Genomic DNA, 16,356 nt, shown 5'->3' with positions numbered 1-16,356 from the left:
TTGGCAAGCTTCAACAGAGCAAGTTTTGATTGATCCCATTAAACTAAAACTACAAGAAATTAATTTAAACTTTTTACAGCCGCATATGAAAGGCGTCAGAGCAAAATTGAGATCAATTGCAAATGGTGGTGTTTTTTCATATAAAAAATAATATATTTTTATTAAATATATTTTATTGCATATAAAAAAACAAAATGACAATATCTGAATTATTAAATTTTACAGAAATGCCAACTTTGGATAATGGAATTAAATTGCATGAATATGACCCAGAATAATAATGGAAATGAATTCCATGAATATGAGCCAGCTGCTTGTACTAATCTAAATAGTCTTATAGAAATAAGAATCGACGTTCTGACACAAGATATCTACACACTTTCATCTGAAGCTTATCTCTTATTTGAAGGACAACTTGTTAAATTTGCTGATGGAACAGCTTATGCTAATACAGATGCAGTGACGCTGACAAATAATGGTATTATGCATTTATTTAGTCAAATATCATACCAATTATCAAACCAAAATGTAGAAACTATTAATAACTCAGATAAAACAACTGCAATGTTAGGAATTATTAAATGCCCAAACGACTTTCAATTAGCACAAGGATTAAATAAATTGTGGTATAAAGATACTGAAACAACAGCAGTACTTACTGATAACTCAGGGTTTGCATTAAGACAAGCATACATAATTCAGAAACCAACTACAAAAGGAACATTTTCATTTTGCATAACTTTAAGGCATATTTTTGGATACTGTGATGATTTCGACAAAGTTAATTTTGGATTTAAACATACAATAACTCTAGTAAGAAAAACTGATAATGACGCAATTATTAAACTTTTTACTTCAGCTGATGCAAAAGTTAATCTTAATAAAATATCATTGTTTATACAACATGTGCTACTAGCAGATGCAGAAAAGTTTAAACTTTTTAATCAAGTTGCATCAAAAACAAATATTCCAGTATACTACTGTCAGCATTAGTGTGATACTATCTGTTCAACAATCTACTAGATTTTCTTGAGACGTGTGCACAAGGATAGGTACTGAAAGACCAAGATACATTAATGTTGCAATTCAAACAAATAAAAGTGAAGACCAAAATGCTAATCCTTCAATATTCGATCATTGTGGCTTGACAAATATCTACATTTTTCTTAATTCTGAAATATATCCTGCTTTTGATTATAATTTAACATTCCCAAATCAGCAATTTTCAAGAGCTGATAGAGATGCAGCTGTTTTTAATGAAAATTTTTACAGAATGAATGAATTGATCACACAGAGCAATATAACTCCTTCTGACTATAAAGATTTATATGCAATTTTTGTTTTTGATGTTATTAAACAATTAAAAAAATTATTATCAGGTTTGGTACAAATAAAAGTTACAGCAACATTTAATACAACTGTTCCAGTAGGTACTGAAGTATTTGCAGTTACAATATCTGATAAAATGTTACAACTGCAATCAGACGGAAGAAATTTTTATTCTCTTTATTAAACTTTTTGAAAATTAATTAAATTTTTTTTCTTTATATATTAAAAGAATGAAATACACTAAGAAAAATTTAAAAAATCTATTAGAAGAAAATAACATTTCAAAAAGTAAAAGAAGTAAATGATAAAAGACCAGTTGGCAGACCTAGAATACATCCAGCGAAAGAAACAAATGACAGAAAAACAATCAAGCCTGGAATACATCGTGAAAAACAAGAAATAAAAAGGAAAAAGTTCCAAAATATAAAAGATTAAGAACAATTATAAAAAAACCAGTCACTGTTAAATTAAAAAACGTGGAAACTGGAGAAAATAAAATATATAAATCATTATATAATGCTCTGCGTGAAACTAAACATGGATGGAGATATCTTCACTTACGTGATGGAAAAGTTGATAATGGATTTAAGATTGAAATATTAAAATCAAAAAAAATAAATTTTGAAAAAAAAGATTATTAAAATAAATAAAATCTAGTCATATAAAAATGGAAAACAAAAATGTCATAGAATACGATATAACTATAGAAATATCTAAGGATTATTTATCTTTTACAAATAAATCAGTTAAAATTGAAAAAGATGGTGAGTTTAAAATAGAAAGAGAATATAAAACCTTCTAATAGAATTAGAGGTTGGAAACGTATAGAATGTGTATAATAAATAAAAATATCCTTAATAATAAAAAAACAATAAATAAAAATATATTTAATAAATAAAATCTTGTCATATAAAAAATGGAAAATATGCTAGATGAGCCTATTCCAGATATGGCATCTTCGGAAATTTTAACTCCTTCACTTTTCATATATAGAACATTGACAATTACAAAAGATCAGAAGATTTCAAAATATAAAAATATTAATTATTATTGTAGAATACGAGCATTTGGATATATTTAAAAATCAGAAAAAATATGACAAGATTTTTAAAAAAAAAAATATTTAAAGAAAATGAAAATTAGAAAAATTTCTTGTTATATAAAAAATGGAAAATAAAAATATCAGGAATTGAAACAAATTGCACAAGAGCGAAAAATTAAACATTATTGTAGAATGAGAAAAATTGAATTATAAGAAACGTTAGCGCACACACCTGTTGAGCACACACCTGTTGTGCAAACACAAACACAATCTATAGTAGTTAGTAAAACACTGATTGAAAAAAGACCAGCGCAATCTACAGCAGGCTGGCTAAAAACTAAATTTTATTCTATTGCAGATTGGATAGTGTCACACATACCCGATCCAATTTAGAATACAGTCAATCAAAAAGTCAACTCATTAAAAAATGTATACAATAACTTAGTTATAAATAAAGTTGAACCTGAAAATAAAGTTGAACCTGAAAATATAGTTAAAGAAATAAATACAATAAAATTTAGATTAAATCAATCATCTAAAAAAAATGTGACAAAACAAATTAAAGCTAAATGAATAGAAAGTTACAATGCTTTATCATTAATAAATGCTGCTAAAAAAAGTGCAAATAAAATAATAAATAAAAATAGAAATTCAAAGGTTTATATTTAGCTCTAACTTGTGTAATGGAGCGTACTTCTATTCTAACAGGAGGAAATATAATCAAATCTGTTATATTTAGAACTAATAAACCAGTTGTATTAGAATCAACAGATTTGAATGAATTATAGAAAGTGCTGAGCATAAAATTTTGGAATCATTATCAACTTTTCAACAGTTAGGATCAGGTTGGAGATTTGTTTCTGTTGAAAAGATGGAAATAAATATTATCAAGTAAAATTCTAATAAAGCCAAATCATATATTCCACTTGATAAAAACTTAGCAACTGAAAAAGCAACAATTAATATGAAAAATATTATTAAAAGATAATCAATGTTTTAAGTACTGTGTTGCAAGAGCATTTAATCCTAAAGATAAAAGTCCTGAAAGAATAGATAATGATCTTAAAAATCTAGCAGAAAAAATAAACTGGGATAAAATTGAATTTCCAATTTCATTAAACCAAATTGAACAATTTCATTAAACAACTTGAGAATAATAATCAAGATATCAGTGTTAATGTATTTGATTATGAAAATTCAGAAGTTAATATTTTGCGTGTGTCAAAGAATAGCTAATCGTAAACATTTAATAGATTTACTATTAATCTCAAATGGTGAAACTAATCACTATTGTTTAATAAAAACGTTGAGGAAACTTCTATCTTTGCAATCATCTGGACACCTTAGTAAAGTGTATTATTGTAGGAATTCTTTACTTGGGTTTAATTCTGAAGAATCATTATCTAATCATAAAACGTATTGTGAAACACATGATTTAGTATGCATTCAACTTCCACCACCAAATTCGACAATGTAATTTATTAATCACAATAAATCAATGAGAGTTCCGTTTGTAGTATATGCTGACTTCGAAAGTTTTATCAAACCAATCGACACTTGTGAACTAAATCCGAATGAATCTTATACTAAACAATTTCAAAAACAAATTCCAAGTTCATTCTGTTGTTATATCAAATGTTTTGACGAAAGTATTTATCAAAGTAGTCCAGTCACATTTACTTCAATAATGAAACTAATGTTGTGCAAATTTTTGTTGATAGCTTAGAAAAAGATATTAGGAAAATTCATAACAAGATTAAATTTTCAAAAAAGATGATATTTACTGATGAAAACAAACATGATTTTAATGCAGCAATATCATGTCACATTTGTGTTAAAGATCTTGAAAATTATCTGGTTATGATTCTCACTTATTTATAAAGAAATAAGGAAAGGAGGAAAGGAGGAAAGTTGATTTGTATACCAAACAATGAAGAAAAAAATATTAGCTTTTCTAGAGAAATAAAAGTTGGTGAGTATATTAAAGATGGAAAGAATGTCGAAGTTAAACATGAACTTCGTTTCTTAGATAGTTAAAGATTTATGTCTAATAGTTTAGATGCTTTATGAAAGAATTTAGCAAAAGACCAGTGCAAAAATATTGGAAAAATTTATTTAGGTAAAAAATTAGATTTTTTACTAAAAAAAGGTGTATACCCATACGATTGGGCTGATTCAATTAATAGATTTAATGAGACACAATTACCGCTAAAAGAATCATCCTTTTCTAGATTAAACAGTGAAGGAATAAGTGATAATGATTACACGCATCCGCAAAATGTGTGGAAAGAGTTTAATTGTAAAACATATAGATATAATCATGATTTGTACAATGTTTCAGATGTGTTGTTATTCGCTAATGCACTTGAAAATTTCAGAGATTTTTGTATGAGAAATTATGATTTAGATCCTGCTTAGTACTGTATAGTACTAAGCAGGATCTAAATCATAATTTCTAGCACCAGGATTAGCTTGGGATGCGGCATTGAAGATGACAGAAATAGAATTAGAATTGCTGATTGATTACGATATATTACTTATGATAAAGAAATGTATAAGAGGTGGAATTAGTATGATATCTAATAGATTTGGAACTTCTCATATTAACTGCGTGGGTGATACATATGATCAAAGCAAACCATCAACCTATATACAGCCTCTAGATGCTAATAACTTATACGGATGGGCGATGAGTAAACCGCTTCCAACACATGATTTTAAATGGATGAATGAAAACGAGTTAACAAACTGGAAATCACCTCCATATATACTAGAAATAGATTTAGATTATCCTGAATATCTACATGATGAACATAATGATTATCTGCTCGCACCAGAAAGAATAACCATTAATCGTGTTGAAAAATTAGTTCCTAATTTAAATAGTAAGAAAAATTATGTCATTCATTATGAAAATCTTAAATTTTATGAAAGATTAGGATTAAAGATTACTAAAATTCATTGTGGAGTAAAGTTTCAAGAAGAAGCGTAAGTTAATACATTAAAAACTTTGAAAGTAGAACATTATTTGATGAAAACTTAATAGCAATACATATGAAAAGAACAAAATTAAAATATACTAAATCAAATTACTTAGGAATGTGTATATTTCACTATAATTACATAAAGAATAAATATGCTGATAGAGCAAAACTATTATTTACAGATACAGATTCTTTAGCATATGAAATTAAAACAAAAGACTTTTATGCCAATACTGCTAATGATGTTGAAAGCAAATTTGATACAAATGATTTTAATAAGAATCATCCTTCGATTAATAAGGTAGGTTTTAAAGTTGGAGCTAATAATAAAGTATCAGGAATGTTTAAAATGTTGCAAAAGGAGCACAAATTGAAAAATTTGTAGGACTTAAATCCAAGTTGTATTCATTCACAATGAACGGAGAAGAAAAGAAAAAATGTAAGGGAGTTAAGAAAAATGTTGTTAAAAAAGGAATCACTCATGAAGATTACAAAGATTGTTTATTAAATTAAAGAGAACATAATAGGAGAATGTTGAGGAGCAAAAAACGTCAATGTCTTTATATTTGTCAATGTTGTTTACAAAAATAAATTTAGAAGCTTTACTTGAAGAAGACTAAATAAATAAAGCTATTAAAAAATGCAATTTTTGAATTTTATTAAAGGATGAAAAACTTTAACTATTTTTTCAGCTATTCGAATACAAACAACAATTTTTTCTTCATTTTTTATAATAAAATTTTAAAAAGACAAGAGCTTTAAGTGACTTGTCGGACAAAAATTTGTGCAAACTGAAAAAATACACTCAACGTCAGTTGATGTTGGTTTAATACTTAAAAGTGCATTGAATAATTTTTGAAGGTTTTTTGTACGTTATCCAGTGTTCTTATAAAGAGTGAATTCCAATTTTAACCATTTGAAATCTGATCCAGTTTTTGTTGTTGTAGGTTCTTTACGAAGAAGCAAGTTTAATTTGTCGTTTAGTGATAGCCTAACATTTTCAGATTCGAATTGTATCGACTCATCTATTTCAGTTTCTTCATCAAATCCAAACAATCGAGAAGCAAGACGACCGGCAAATATCAATGTTGCTTTTGTTGGAGTGTTTGAAGGATCTTTTAAACTCTTTAAAAAATTAACAACATCATTGCTCAATCTTTCATCAGTACGGATTTTCAAGTTATTGTACAATTCTTCACTGATTTTGCTGTTGATCATTGACAATTTTTTCAACATAAACTCCAAAATTATTTCAGCACTTGCTAATGTTGCATCTTCCTGACTTAAACGTTGAACTGCAGGTTTTATCGGTTCCATAGCATCATAAAGATTACAAAGAGCAATAAAATCAATTGAATCCAAAATCCATAAGCATTGTTATTATATTCTTAAATCAAATTAAAATGATTTAATACGTACTGTTAAATGTGTTACTTTTAAAAACACCCAAGATTTTACTTTCTTCTCTTTGAAAAACGCAAGGAAAAACGCTAACTTATCACCAATAGATAATATTTTTTAAACATGAAAAAGTCGTTAAAAACAGTAAAAACAGTTCTGAAAAAAACAGCTGTTTACTGTTTTTCATTTTTGATTAAAAAACAGCTGTTTTACTGTTACTGTTAAACAGTAATGAAAAACCCTAATCATAAACTTATCAATGTTGAAGGAATAATTTTACCAAATGAACCACTAACAAATTTTCAATTCATCAAAGCAGCAAAAAAATTAAAAATAAAACATTTAAAGGTGAATTTATAAGAGATAAATTACCTAAAAATACACAGAAAAAAGAATGTGGAATATTAAATACAGGAGATTCAAGTACGCCAGGATTTCTCTGAATTTGCTGGTACAAAGTGGGAGGGAAAAAACTAAGTTTTGACTCTTATGAACTACCACCACCACTTGAAGTTGTTAATTATTTAAAAAGTCCTGTTTATTATAATAGTGATAGAGTTAAATGTGGAAATACCTCATTCTGTGGACTCTTGTATTTATATGTTTTAAAAAAACTAGATGAAGAATATGATTTTCAGAATATTATTAATAATCTATGGTAACTTTTTTTTTTAAATCTATGGTAATTTGTTTTTAAAAATCTATGGTAATTTTTTTTGTAAATATAGTTAAAAAAATTTTCTTTATATATATAAAATGCCTGTTGATAAATTCGGACGAGACACAAATTCATCTGTAGCTGTAGATGGTTTAACATTATCTCAAGCTACTAACTTGTTCATTAGGAGAGATGGATATAATAATGCAACTTGTAATATTAATATGAATTATTATAATTTAATAAATGTAGCAGAACCTCCTAGCTCACATGATGCAACTACAAAAAATTATGTTGATAACACAACACTTAATTATAATGAATTAAGAATAATACCAAATTCAAGTTTAACGTGCCTTGGATTAAAAGCTTGTTCCACTAACTACAGGTCCTGATGCAACAACAATTTTTGTTCAACCTGCTGGTCCTGGTATTCTCAGTAAACTATGGCTAGCATTTGAAGGGCTTGATACTAATCATAATGTACCAGGTACTACTAGTCTAGTAATTTGATTATACAATAAAACTAGTCAATAAACAAAATATACTTCAATCATTGTCATCTATTAAATTATACCCAGAAACATTTAGATTTACAACCACAATTTATGTTGAAGAATAAATATAATTAGATGCTCCATATGTTGCTGGTCAAGGTGTTTATCTTAAATATATCAGAATGCATATTATTCGCATATATGGAAATTGGTGGGAATCTAGAGTACCCATGTATGATGCATACAATTCTCAAGTAAATATTAACTCTGTTATACAATCATGGACACCATATAACAGAAATAGTTACACAGTATTTCAAGGATTTGATGTGAATAGTGTATATATATACTGCTCATCTGGTTTAGAAGACTTTTATCTTTTTTTGTGGAACGGTGCTAATATTAAAACATTTAATAATGTGTCATCTGGACTATTGTATTAATCAAAAGATACAATTGATTCTACAACTACTATCTCATTTTAAAGAAATTTTACTGATACATGCCTAGTGTTCCTACTGAAAGGAGATTGTACTTATATTAAATTCTGGAGATGCAGAAGAAGGACATTCTGGAAGTCTTACTGTAATAGAACGTGCTTTTTTTATGCTTAGATTTCACCTTAAAATTATTATTTCTTAATTGAAATAATAATTTAATTAACACAATATCATGCCAGTTGAAGAGCAAATAATATACATGTTGAAAATGTTGGAGATGTATCATACATTCTAGCTCACAGACTTTTTTTGAAAATACACTTTTTTTATGAGCTAGAATCCGTATTTCCTACTACTATTTATAATAGAACTTTTTATTTTGTATTATACCAATGTTTTTAGTTAGTAGAAAATTATTTTTAAAATAATTTTTCTGAATATTTTATTAGGAATAGTATATAAAAACGGTGACTTGAAAATCAACAACTAACTTAGCTCTAACTTTTTTGTAATATGGCATTGTATCAAGTGCTGGTATTCTTTACAATTAGTATCACTTGGGTGTTTTCTTTTCCAAATTCAAACTACATTTAAAATAACTTACAATAAAATAAGTAACATTTTCAAACTAAACACAAAATTTTTAAATAGAAAAAGTTGAACATTTAGCATATAATCAATACACTATTCGGACATTCAACACAAAATCATAATTGATCAATTATTGTTATTACTATTGTTATTGCAAGTCTTCCCCACGCTCACTCACAAGATGGAGGTAGCAGGAAGACTAGTTATTTCAGGGGCAAATCGAAAAAAAAAATGAAACATTGCAATCAAAGTAGCTTTTTTATTTATTTATAATTAATAGTTAAACGAAGGTTTTTTAGGATTTTGGGGTCCCTAATGACATAATCGGAAAAAAAAAATGAAACATTGCAATAAAGTAGCTTTTTTAATTACTTATAATTATTACTTAAATAAAGGTTTTTAGGATTTGGGTTCCCTAATGACAGGTTTTGTGGAATAGGGATGGAGGTCTTCTATCCTTAAGTAATGCTTCTACCCATAATTAAAATTTGCACTAATATTTATAAGTAATATAATAGTAGTTAAAAAATGCTGCTGGGGATAATTCTTTTCAAACTTTGCTTATCTTGGTTTCAGTTTTTTTTATAACTTATATAAAAGTCAGGGAGAGTATTTGTATTTTAAAAAAAGTTATATATACTCCACCCTACTGTTTATGTTCTACTTTAAAGCACATTGAAAAAACGTTGGTCCAGTCGACAACTTTATTTAAATCGATTTGTAATTTTGGAAGTCAAGAGGCTCTTTGATAATTGTATTAAATTTGCTGTCATCAGCTTAAGGTTTGTAGCAATGGTTAAGTGAATGAGTCATATTGTTAATTAAGATGTGAAACAAAAGTGGTCCTACACATTGGCCCTAAGGTACATCACTAATTATCTTTAGCCAACCAATATTAAATTTCTAAGAACAACTCAGTCCTTTTCATTGTAGAGCGTTTACACATTGGCTATGTTATGGTTTTGACAAATACATATATTCGTGCTTAAATTTTTGAAGGAGTGGCGAATGACTAGTCTTATCAAACACTTTGCCAAAGTTAAGCAAAACTATGACAACATTAAACGCTACTTCATAGCATAGCAATTAAACAAAATTCTTCATTAAAAATATAAAACATTTTTAGTGTTGAAGCCATCTTGGCTTGATTCAAATAAAAAATCAAGCAATTTTGAAGTTTTTTTTTATGAAATGACGGAAAAAGTATTCTTATTTAAAAGAATTGACAACTCTACTGGATTAGTGGTAATATTTGTTTGATTTTTATATGAAAGGTATAACATAAAGAAATAATAAAATATTTTTCAATGATAAACTAAAAAAAAAACTGTAATATAATAATCATATTAAATAATAGAAATATAGCAATTAGATTGATTTTTACATTAATAAAGTTAATAACCCAAATAAACAACAATTTAGGCCAGCGTTGAAACAGTTTTAGCCCAAGTGTTACTATGCTGGTTTGAGGTTGTCCAAGCAGAGTGTACTGCTTAAGCAAATATTTTATAAAGTTGAGAGAAATAATTCACAAAAATTTAGCATATTTTAGCTATATCTCCGAAAACGTCTTTTTTAAATTTCCCCAACTAGTGCTATTTGACAAAATTTATAAAAAGTTACACGCAAAGAACATCAGTAACCAAAAAAATGGTATTTTTTTCAAAGCAAAATAAATAAACTTTACCATATAAAGTAACGTTAACGATATATAAACAAAGCAAATGGTGTTCTAAGATATATTATTTATTTTTCAAATTACTAAAATTTTACATTATATTCCAGATTTAATATCAGATTATATGTTTAATGGAAATATTTCTTGCTGAAAAAAAAAAAACTTGTTTCAGATACAGGTACTTTTATTATTCTACACATCCTTTTAAACGTCGATGTTGATGTTGATGTTGGAGCAGGTTTTACCACCCAGGACAAAAAGTTTTATAGAATTTCTATAAACTTTTGGAACATATGGTCTATAGAAATTCTATAGAATTCTATAGAATTTCTATAGACCATATGTTCCAAAAGTTTATAGAAATTCCATATAACTTTTTTTCCTGGGTAACTTCAAATGTTTCAAAAATTATAAAGAATTTCGCTTTTTCCTCCTTTGTTGAATGTTTTCATAACAAAAATCTTTAGATCCTCAAATAAAAATGTGTTATCCTTCATATTTGTATTAATGGAAAAACACATTTTTTTTTCATTTTTCAAATATACAAGTGTCACAAGTATGTTGATAATAAATATCAAAGATAATTTGATTGGTGCAATCAAACTATCTCTTCTATTTTGGTATCTATAGTTTTTGGTTTAATTTTAGTGATAACAGCATTTTTTTGTATATATTTAGAACATTTTTAAAAGAATATTTTACTAATTGTACAAGTCTTAGTCTATGGCTTTGTTTTTACTTAGGCAATGGCTTTGTGTTTACTTAGGCAATGGCTTTGTTCTTGCTTAACGAATGGCTTTGTTTTTACTTAGCCAATGGCTTTGCTTTTAAAATCTATAAATATCTAATATTATGTCCTGAAGATATCTTAAATCATATTTAAGTATGATTTAAGAATCAATGTGTTTGGCAAGGCAAAACATTTTTATTTTATAAAAATAACAAATTTAATATTTTACTAATTTTTAGTGTCTTGCGTTTTGTTACAGCCAAAAATAATAATTAGTTCTTTACTGAATAATATAAAAAAACTTACATGACCTGCGGTATACCACCTTTCATTAACTAGCTTTAATGGATTCGGAAAATGTAAAACAAAGCCAAATGAGACAGATAACAAAGATGCAATGAAAACAGCAAACACAGTAGTTGTTGTTCTTTCTGTTTCTTTTTGACGAGATACGAAACTCTCATTTTCTAACGGTTCAATCATAATCATTTTTTGATCACAAGTTAGTATATAACATTTCATAAATTTAATAATAGAGTCGACATAATAACGTAAAAGTTATAAAATAAGCTTTGATATATTTCAATCAACTTATTAACAACTTTTGTTTTTAAATGCTTTTTTGTTGTTTGTTTTGCTCTCCTGCTGGGAGAGCAAAACAAACAATGATGTGTTATTACACTTGAGTTTTTTTGTGTTCAGGTTAAATGAATTTAGTTACAATCTTAGCTTTAAAAAAAAGCACCTTCAAATAAAAACCTGATTTTGAAATATCTACATTTTAATAGAGAAATGCAATAACTGGATTTCTTAAATTTTAATGTTGGAGTGAATATTGCTCATTTGTTTAAATAAACGAATACCGCAAAAAAGGTATTGTTGAAAAAAACATAAATAGAAAGCTCTTTATTGTTTTTTATGAAGATACTCAGCAAACTTTTGTATTTGCTATCTTACTTTTATTAGATTATTTTTTTATTTGAAGAGTAAATTGTTTTTTGTTTTTTTAATTATTATACTTTGTTAATTTATTTAAAAGATTAGGCTGCTTTAATGTTCCTTAATTTAGACTTTTTTTTTTTTTTTGTTATGTCCTTCGGCCTGTATTTTGTTCTTAACTATACACATTTTATATTTAAAAAAAAAAATTTTATTTTGTTAAGTATTAAACCAAGTATTTTTTTTAACCTAGTTTAGTTTTCTTTAATCAAATTGATTTACATTAATAGTTTTTTTTGATCAATTTGATATACATTAACAGTTTTCTTTAATCAATTTGATATATATTAGGCAAGTTTAAACCTTGAGTTTGATGGTTTTAGTTGCCTTAAATAAAACTCAGTTTTTTTTTAAGACAACTAAGGTTTTGTAAAATCAGATATCACATTGTCTCAAAAATGCATGCTATGCAATTGCTTTCTGTGCAATTTATATGCGTAATAGGTTCAAGACACTTTTGAACCAAATACATGTTCGAATTTGATTGCAGCCATGTTTGTTGGTTTTACTTGAAATATGAATATTGAATTAGCAAAAATTTCTAATTGGTTTGAAACAAACAAGCTTTCACTAAGTGTTGAAAAAAAAAATAGACCCTCTTTTATCTAACTTAAGTTAGATAAAGTACTTTTAAATAAAGAACTTTTAAACGAATTACTTCTAAAACGAAGCTACTACTTTACAATATATCTTTGCTATCTATAATATCTATATTTAATTGAAAGTATAAATAGGGGCTCTATGAAAAGATTGCGATAATGTAATGCCATCTTTATCTTCTTTGAGCCCCTGTCTGTTTAACACTTTAATTTGTGAAGATCATTGTAAATAGAAAAGTTTACATCTTATATTGTTTATACAAAAACGGTGCTTTTTGACAAGAATTTACTCTCTTCTTCGTTCTTCAGACATTCCACGGTTTTTCTTTCTTGTATATATGTATGTTGATTATTTTTGTTAACAGCAAAATAAATGCAAAAAAAAAAGAATTTATCGATAAATTTAAATAAAAAGAGTAACAAGAACAATTTTTTTATTGCCAATAAAAAAAATAAAATAAAAAACAAAAAACCATATTCGGAAATGTAAAATTCATTTCTTGATAACGGTGCTGAAAGTATATGAATACTGTATAATGCTAGAAGAGCTTTAAGCAAATGTAGCCTAACTCAGTTAGTTTTTACGTTTTTATCCATTGCCAGTTAAACTATGCAAACATTGCTTTGTGTAATCCCAGAAAAAGCCAACTGGTTCTTTTTTACTTTTTTTTTTTTTATTTTTAATATTAAAGAAAGATATAACTGATAACTGATAATAAGTTTCTTTTATTTGAAATTAATGAAAAAACTCTTTTAATGTTTCAATTATGCTATGGTTTTTTTATGCTCAAAGTATTTTCTAACTAGTATGTTAAAATTTCCGACATATTTCTAATTCCGGGAAACCGGAAATGCTCAGTAGTGTTTTGCTGAGTTTACAGTTATAAACAAAAACAAATTTTAAATCAAAAAACATAGTTATAAATAACTTTTGCAATTTTTTTTAATCGTTACCTGTTTTTTACATCTGGCGTGTTTTAATTATAGTTATATAATTTTAAAATATTTAGTGAATAAATTAAAACTCCTTTAAACTGCAGTGTTGCAACTAGCCCCTCGCTCCCCTAATAATAATACAATTGATAAAATATTTTTTATTTTACAAAATATTATAATTAATTGTATTTAATATTTACATAAAAAGTTTATAATAAATTTTTAAGACCAACACACAAAAATAAACAAGAATTCAATTCACTTGTCAGGTAATTAATTAATGACTTAATTAGTCAACCCAATAAACTGTATTTCAAATAGAAAAAAATAGTTTTGAAATAAAACAGCAGATAAATTAGGAAACTATATCAAGTATAAAAACAACGTTTTAGCTCAAATCACGTATATTTATTATTGTTTATTTTGTATATTGTTTATACGTATATGTATTATTGTTTATATGTAGCGATATAATTGTTTATTTACTAAGTGCCGTAGCTAGAGAAAAAAACAGCCAATAGCACCCGCGCAAAATGTTTTTAGACGCTAAATAGACGATTAAATAAATTTATTCTTTAAAATAGCGGTGGCCCATTTGTCCCACCCGTGTTATATTTACTAAATATTTACTAAAATAACTATCTTAATTAACAAATATTCCATTTTTTTAAGTTTTATTAACCAACTCTGATTTTTTTTTTCAAGTAAATATTCAATTGCAACATTTGAAAGACGCAGGCGTGGTAAGCACGCTCATCCCCCTCCCGCCACGCTTTCCTTCTTTTCCACCCCCCTTCCCCCTTCCTTCCTCCTTCCTCTCCCTCGATATAATTTTCTGTATGTTTCAGGAAAAAAAATTGAAAGTTTATTATTAATGCGTGATAAATGAATGTTCCAAGTTTTAGTGACCGAGCTTAGGCGATTAACCATATTGATAATACTTTTTTAAAATTAATTATAATTTAAAAAAAAGTATTATCAATATGGTAATTTAATTTTTTTTTATTATTCAGCGAGTATTCAGCGAATCTATTTATTTACGCTAAATTAAATCGCTAAAAGTTTGTTGTTAATCGTATTTTTTTAATTACTTTTTTTAACGATTTCTTTTATTATTACAGCTGACCTAGTGTTTGCTTTGCCCTTACACCAAAAAAATAAACAAACAAAACTGTTACAGTTGTGCCTCAAACTGCATCTTGAGTTTTATATATGCAAATTTCTCTATTCAAACGTGTCTAATAACTCGCAATATCGTTAGTTAAACATTTGAGTTACAATCAAAATGTAAAAATATTTGGCAACTTATACAACAATACAAATTTGCTTATCATTTACAATTATAACTAAGACAGTGAAAACTGTTTCTTTAAGATTCTCATTCTTTTGGTTGATAGATCAAGAACCGTTTGGAAAAAAAGCTTGTGAAATAGAAAACAACTTATATAACTATATATATATAAATATATATATATATATATATATATATATATATATATATATATATATATATATATATATATATATATATATATATATTCATATATATATATATATATATAATATATATATATATATATATATATATATATATATATATATATATATATATATATATATATATATATATATATATATATATATATATTCATATATATATATATATATATAAATATATATATATATATATATATATATATATATATATATTCATATATATATATATATATATATATATATATATATATATGTATATATATATATATATATATATATATATATATATATATATATATATAGGTTCTTCATATAAAAGTATATAATAAAGCTACAATGAAACATGAGACATTTTTAATGTCCTATTAGTTAATTAGTTCTATAATCAGTTTTTACTGTAGTAGTCAAAGCCGTGCTCAAACTTTTTGCATATTTTCTGTATGACTTTCTGTATATTTTTCAGTAAAAGTCTATTCAAAAAGCTGCCAAATTTTACAACATTTCTCGGATTACTCTGCATGCTAAAATTAGTGACAATGCTCCAATTGTCAAAAAGATGGGTCCAAATACATTCTTGACTGGTGTAAAGGAACAAGTGCTGGTAAAATACATATTAAGTGCCTAAAAGAACGCTATGTCTGTCAGGAATGATACAGTTTTATCCCTAGTTTCTTCGTTTATTTATGATGAAAGAAATATACTTAAGATTAACAGAAATCGACCTTTTAAATTTGGACGACCTGGGACTTTAGTGCCTGGGAAAAAACGGTTACTTATTAAGTAATGTTGAGTAAAATGCTACAACTTGATTGTTATTTTGTTTCTCGGAACTTGTTTCAACTACTAGTTTTGGACATTGGTCTGTTATATGTAATTATTTATGTATGTACAAATATCTATAAGCTTTACTGACTTATAATTTTGTTTTATTTTATTAGTTATTCACTTTTCATAAAGAGACATCCAAATATAGGT

The 16,356-nt window shown here is 26.3% G+C and overlaps 1 protein-coding gene across 2 annotated transcripts in view; it reads right to left on the bottom strand.

The window, feature by feature from the left end:
• LOC136075286 (solute carrier family 2, facilitated glucose transporter member 8-like) overlaps positions 1-11,989 on the bottom strand; it is a 48,954-nt gene extending 36,965 nt beyond the window's left edge. The window contains exon 1 of one of the 2 annotated variants that reach the window (XR_010635805.1): positions 11,657-11,936. Coding sequence is in view for 1 of the 2 variants with exons in the window: in XM_065787910.1 (XP_065643982.1) it covers positions 11,657-11,872 (216 nt within the window). In the remaining variant the exon portion in view is untranslated. Of the gene's footprint in view, positions 1-11,656 lie in introns of both variants that reach the window. The other variant, XM_065787910.1, reaches the window with a different exon arrangement.
• Positions 11,990-16,356: the final 4,367 nt, after the last annotated feature.

The sequence above is a fragment of the Hydra vulgaris genome, chromosome 01 (assembly GCF_038396675.1).
Source record: "Hydra vulgaris chromosome 01, alternate assembly HydraT2T_AEP".
NCBI lineage: Eukaryota > Metazoa > Cnidaria > Hydrozoa > Anthoathecata > Hydridae > Hydra > Hydra vulgaris.
This window is presented reverse-complemented; position numbering and strand designations above follow the sequence as displayed.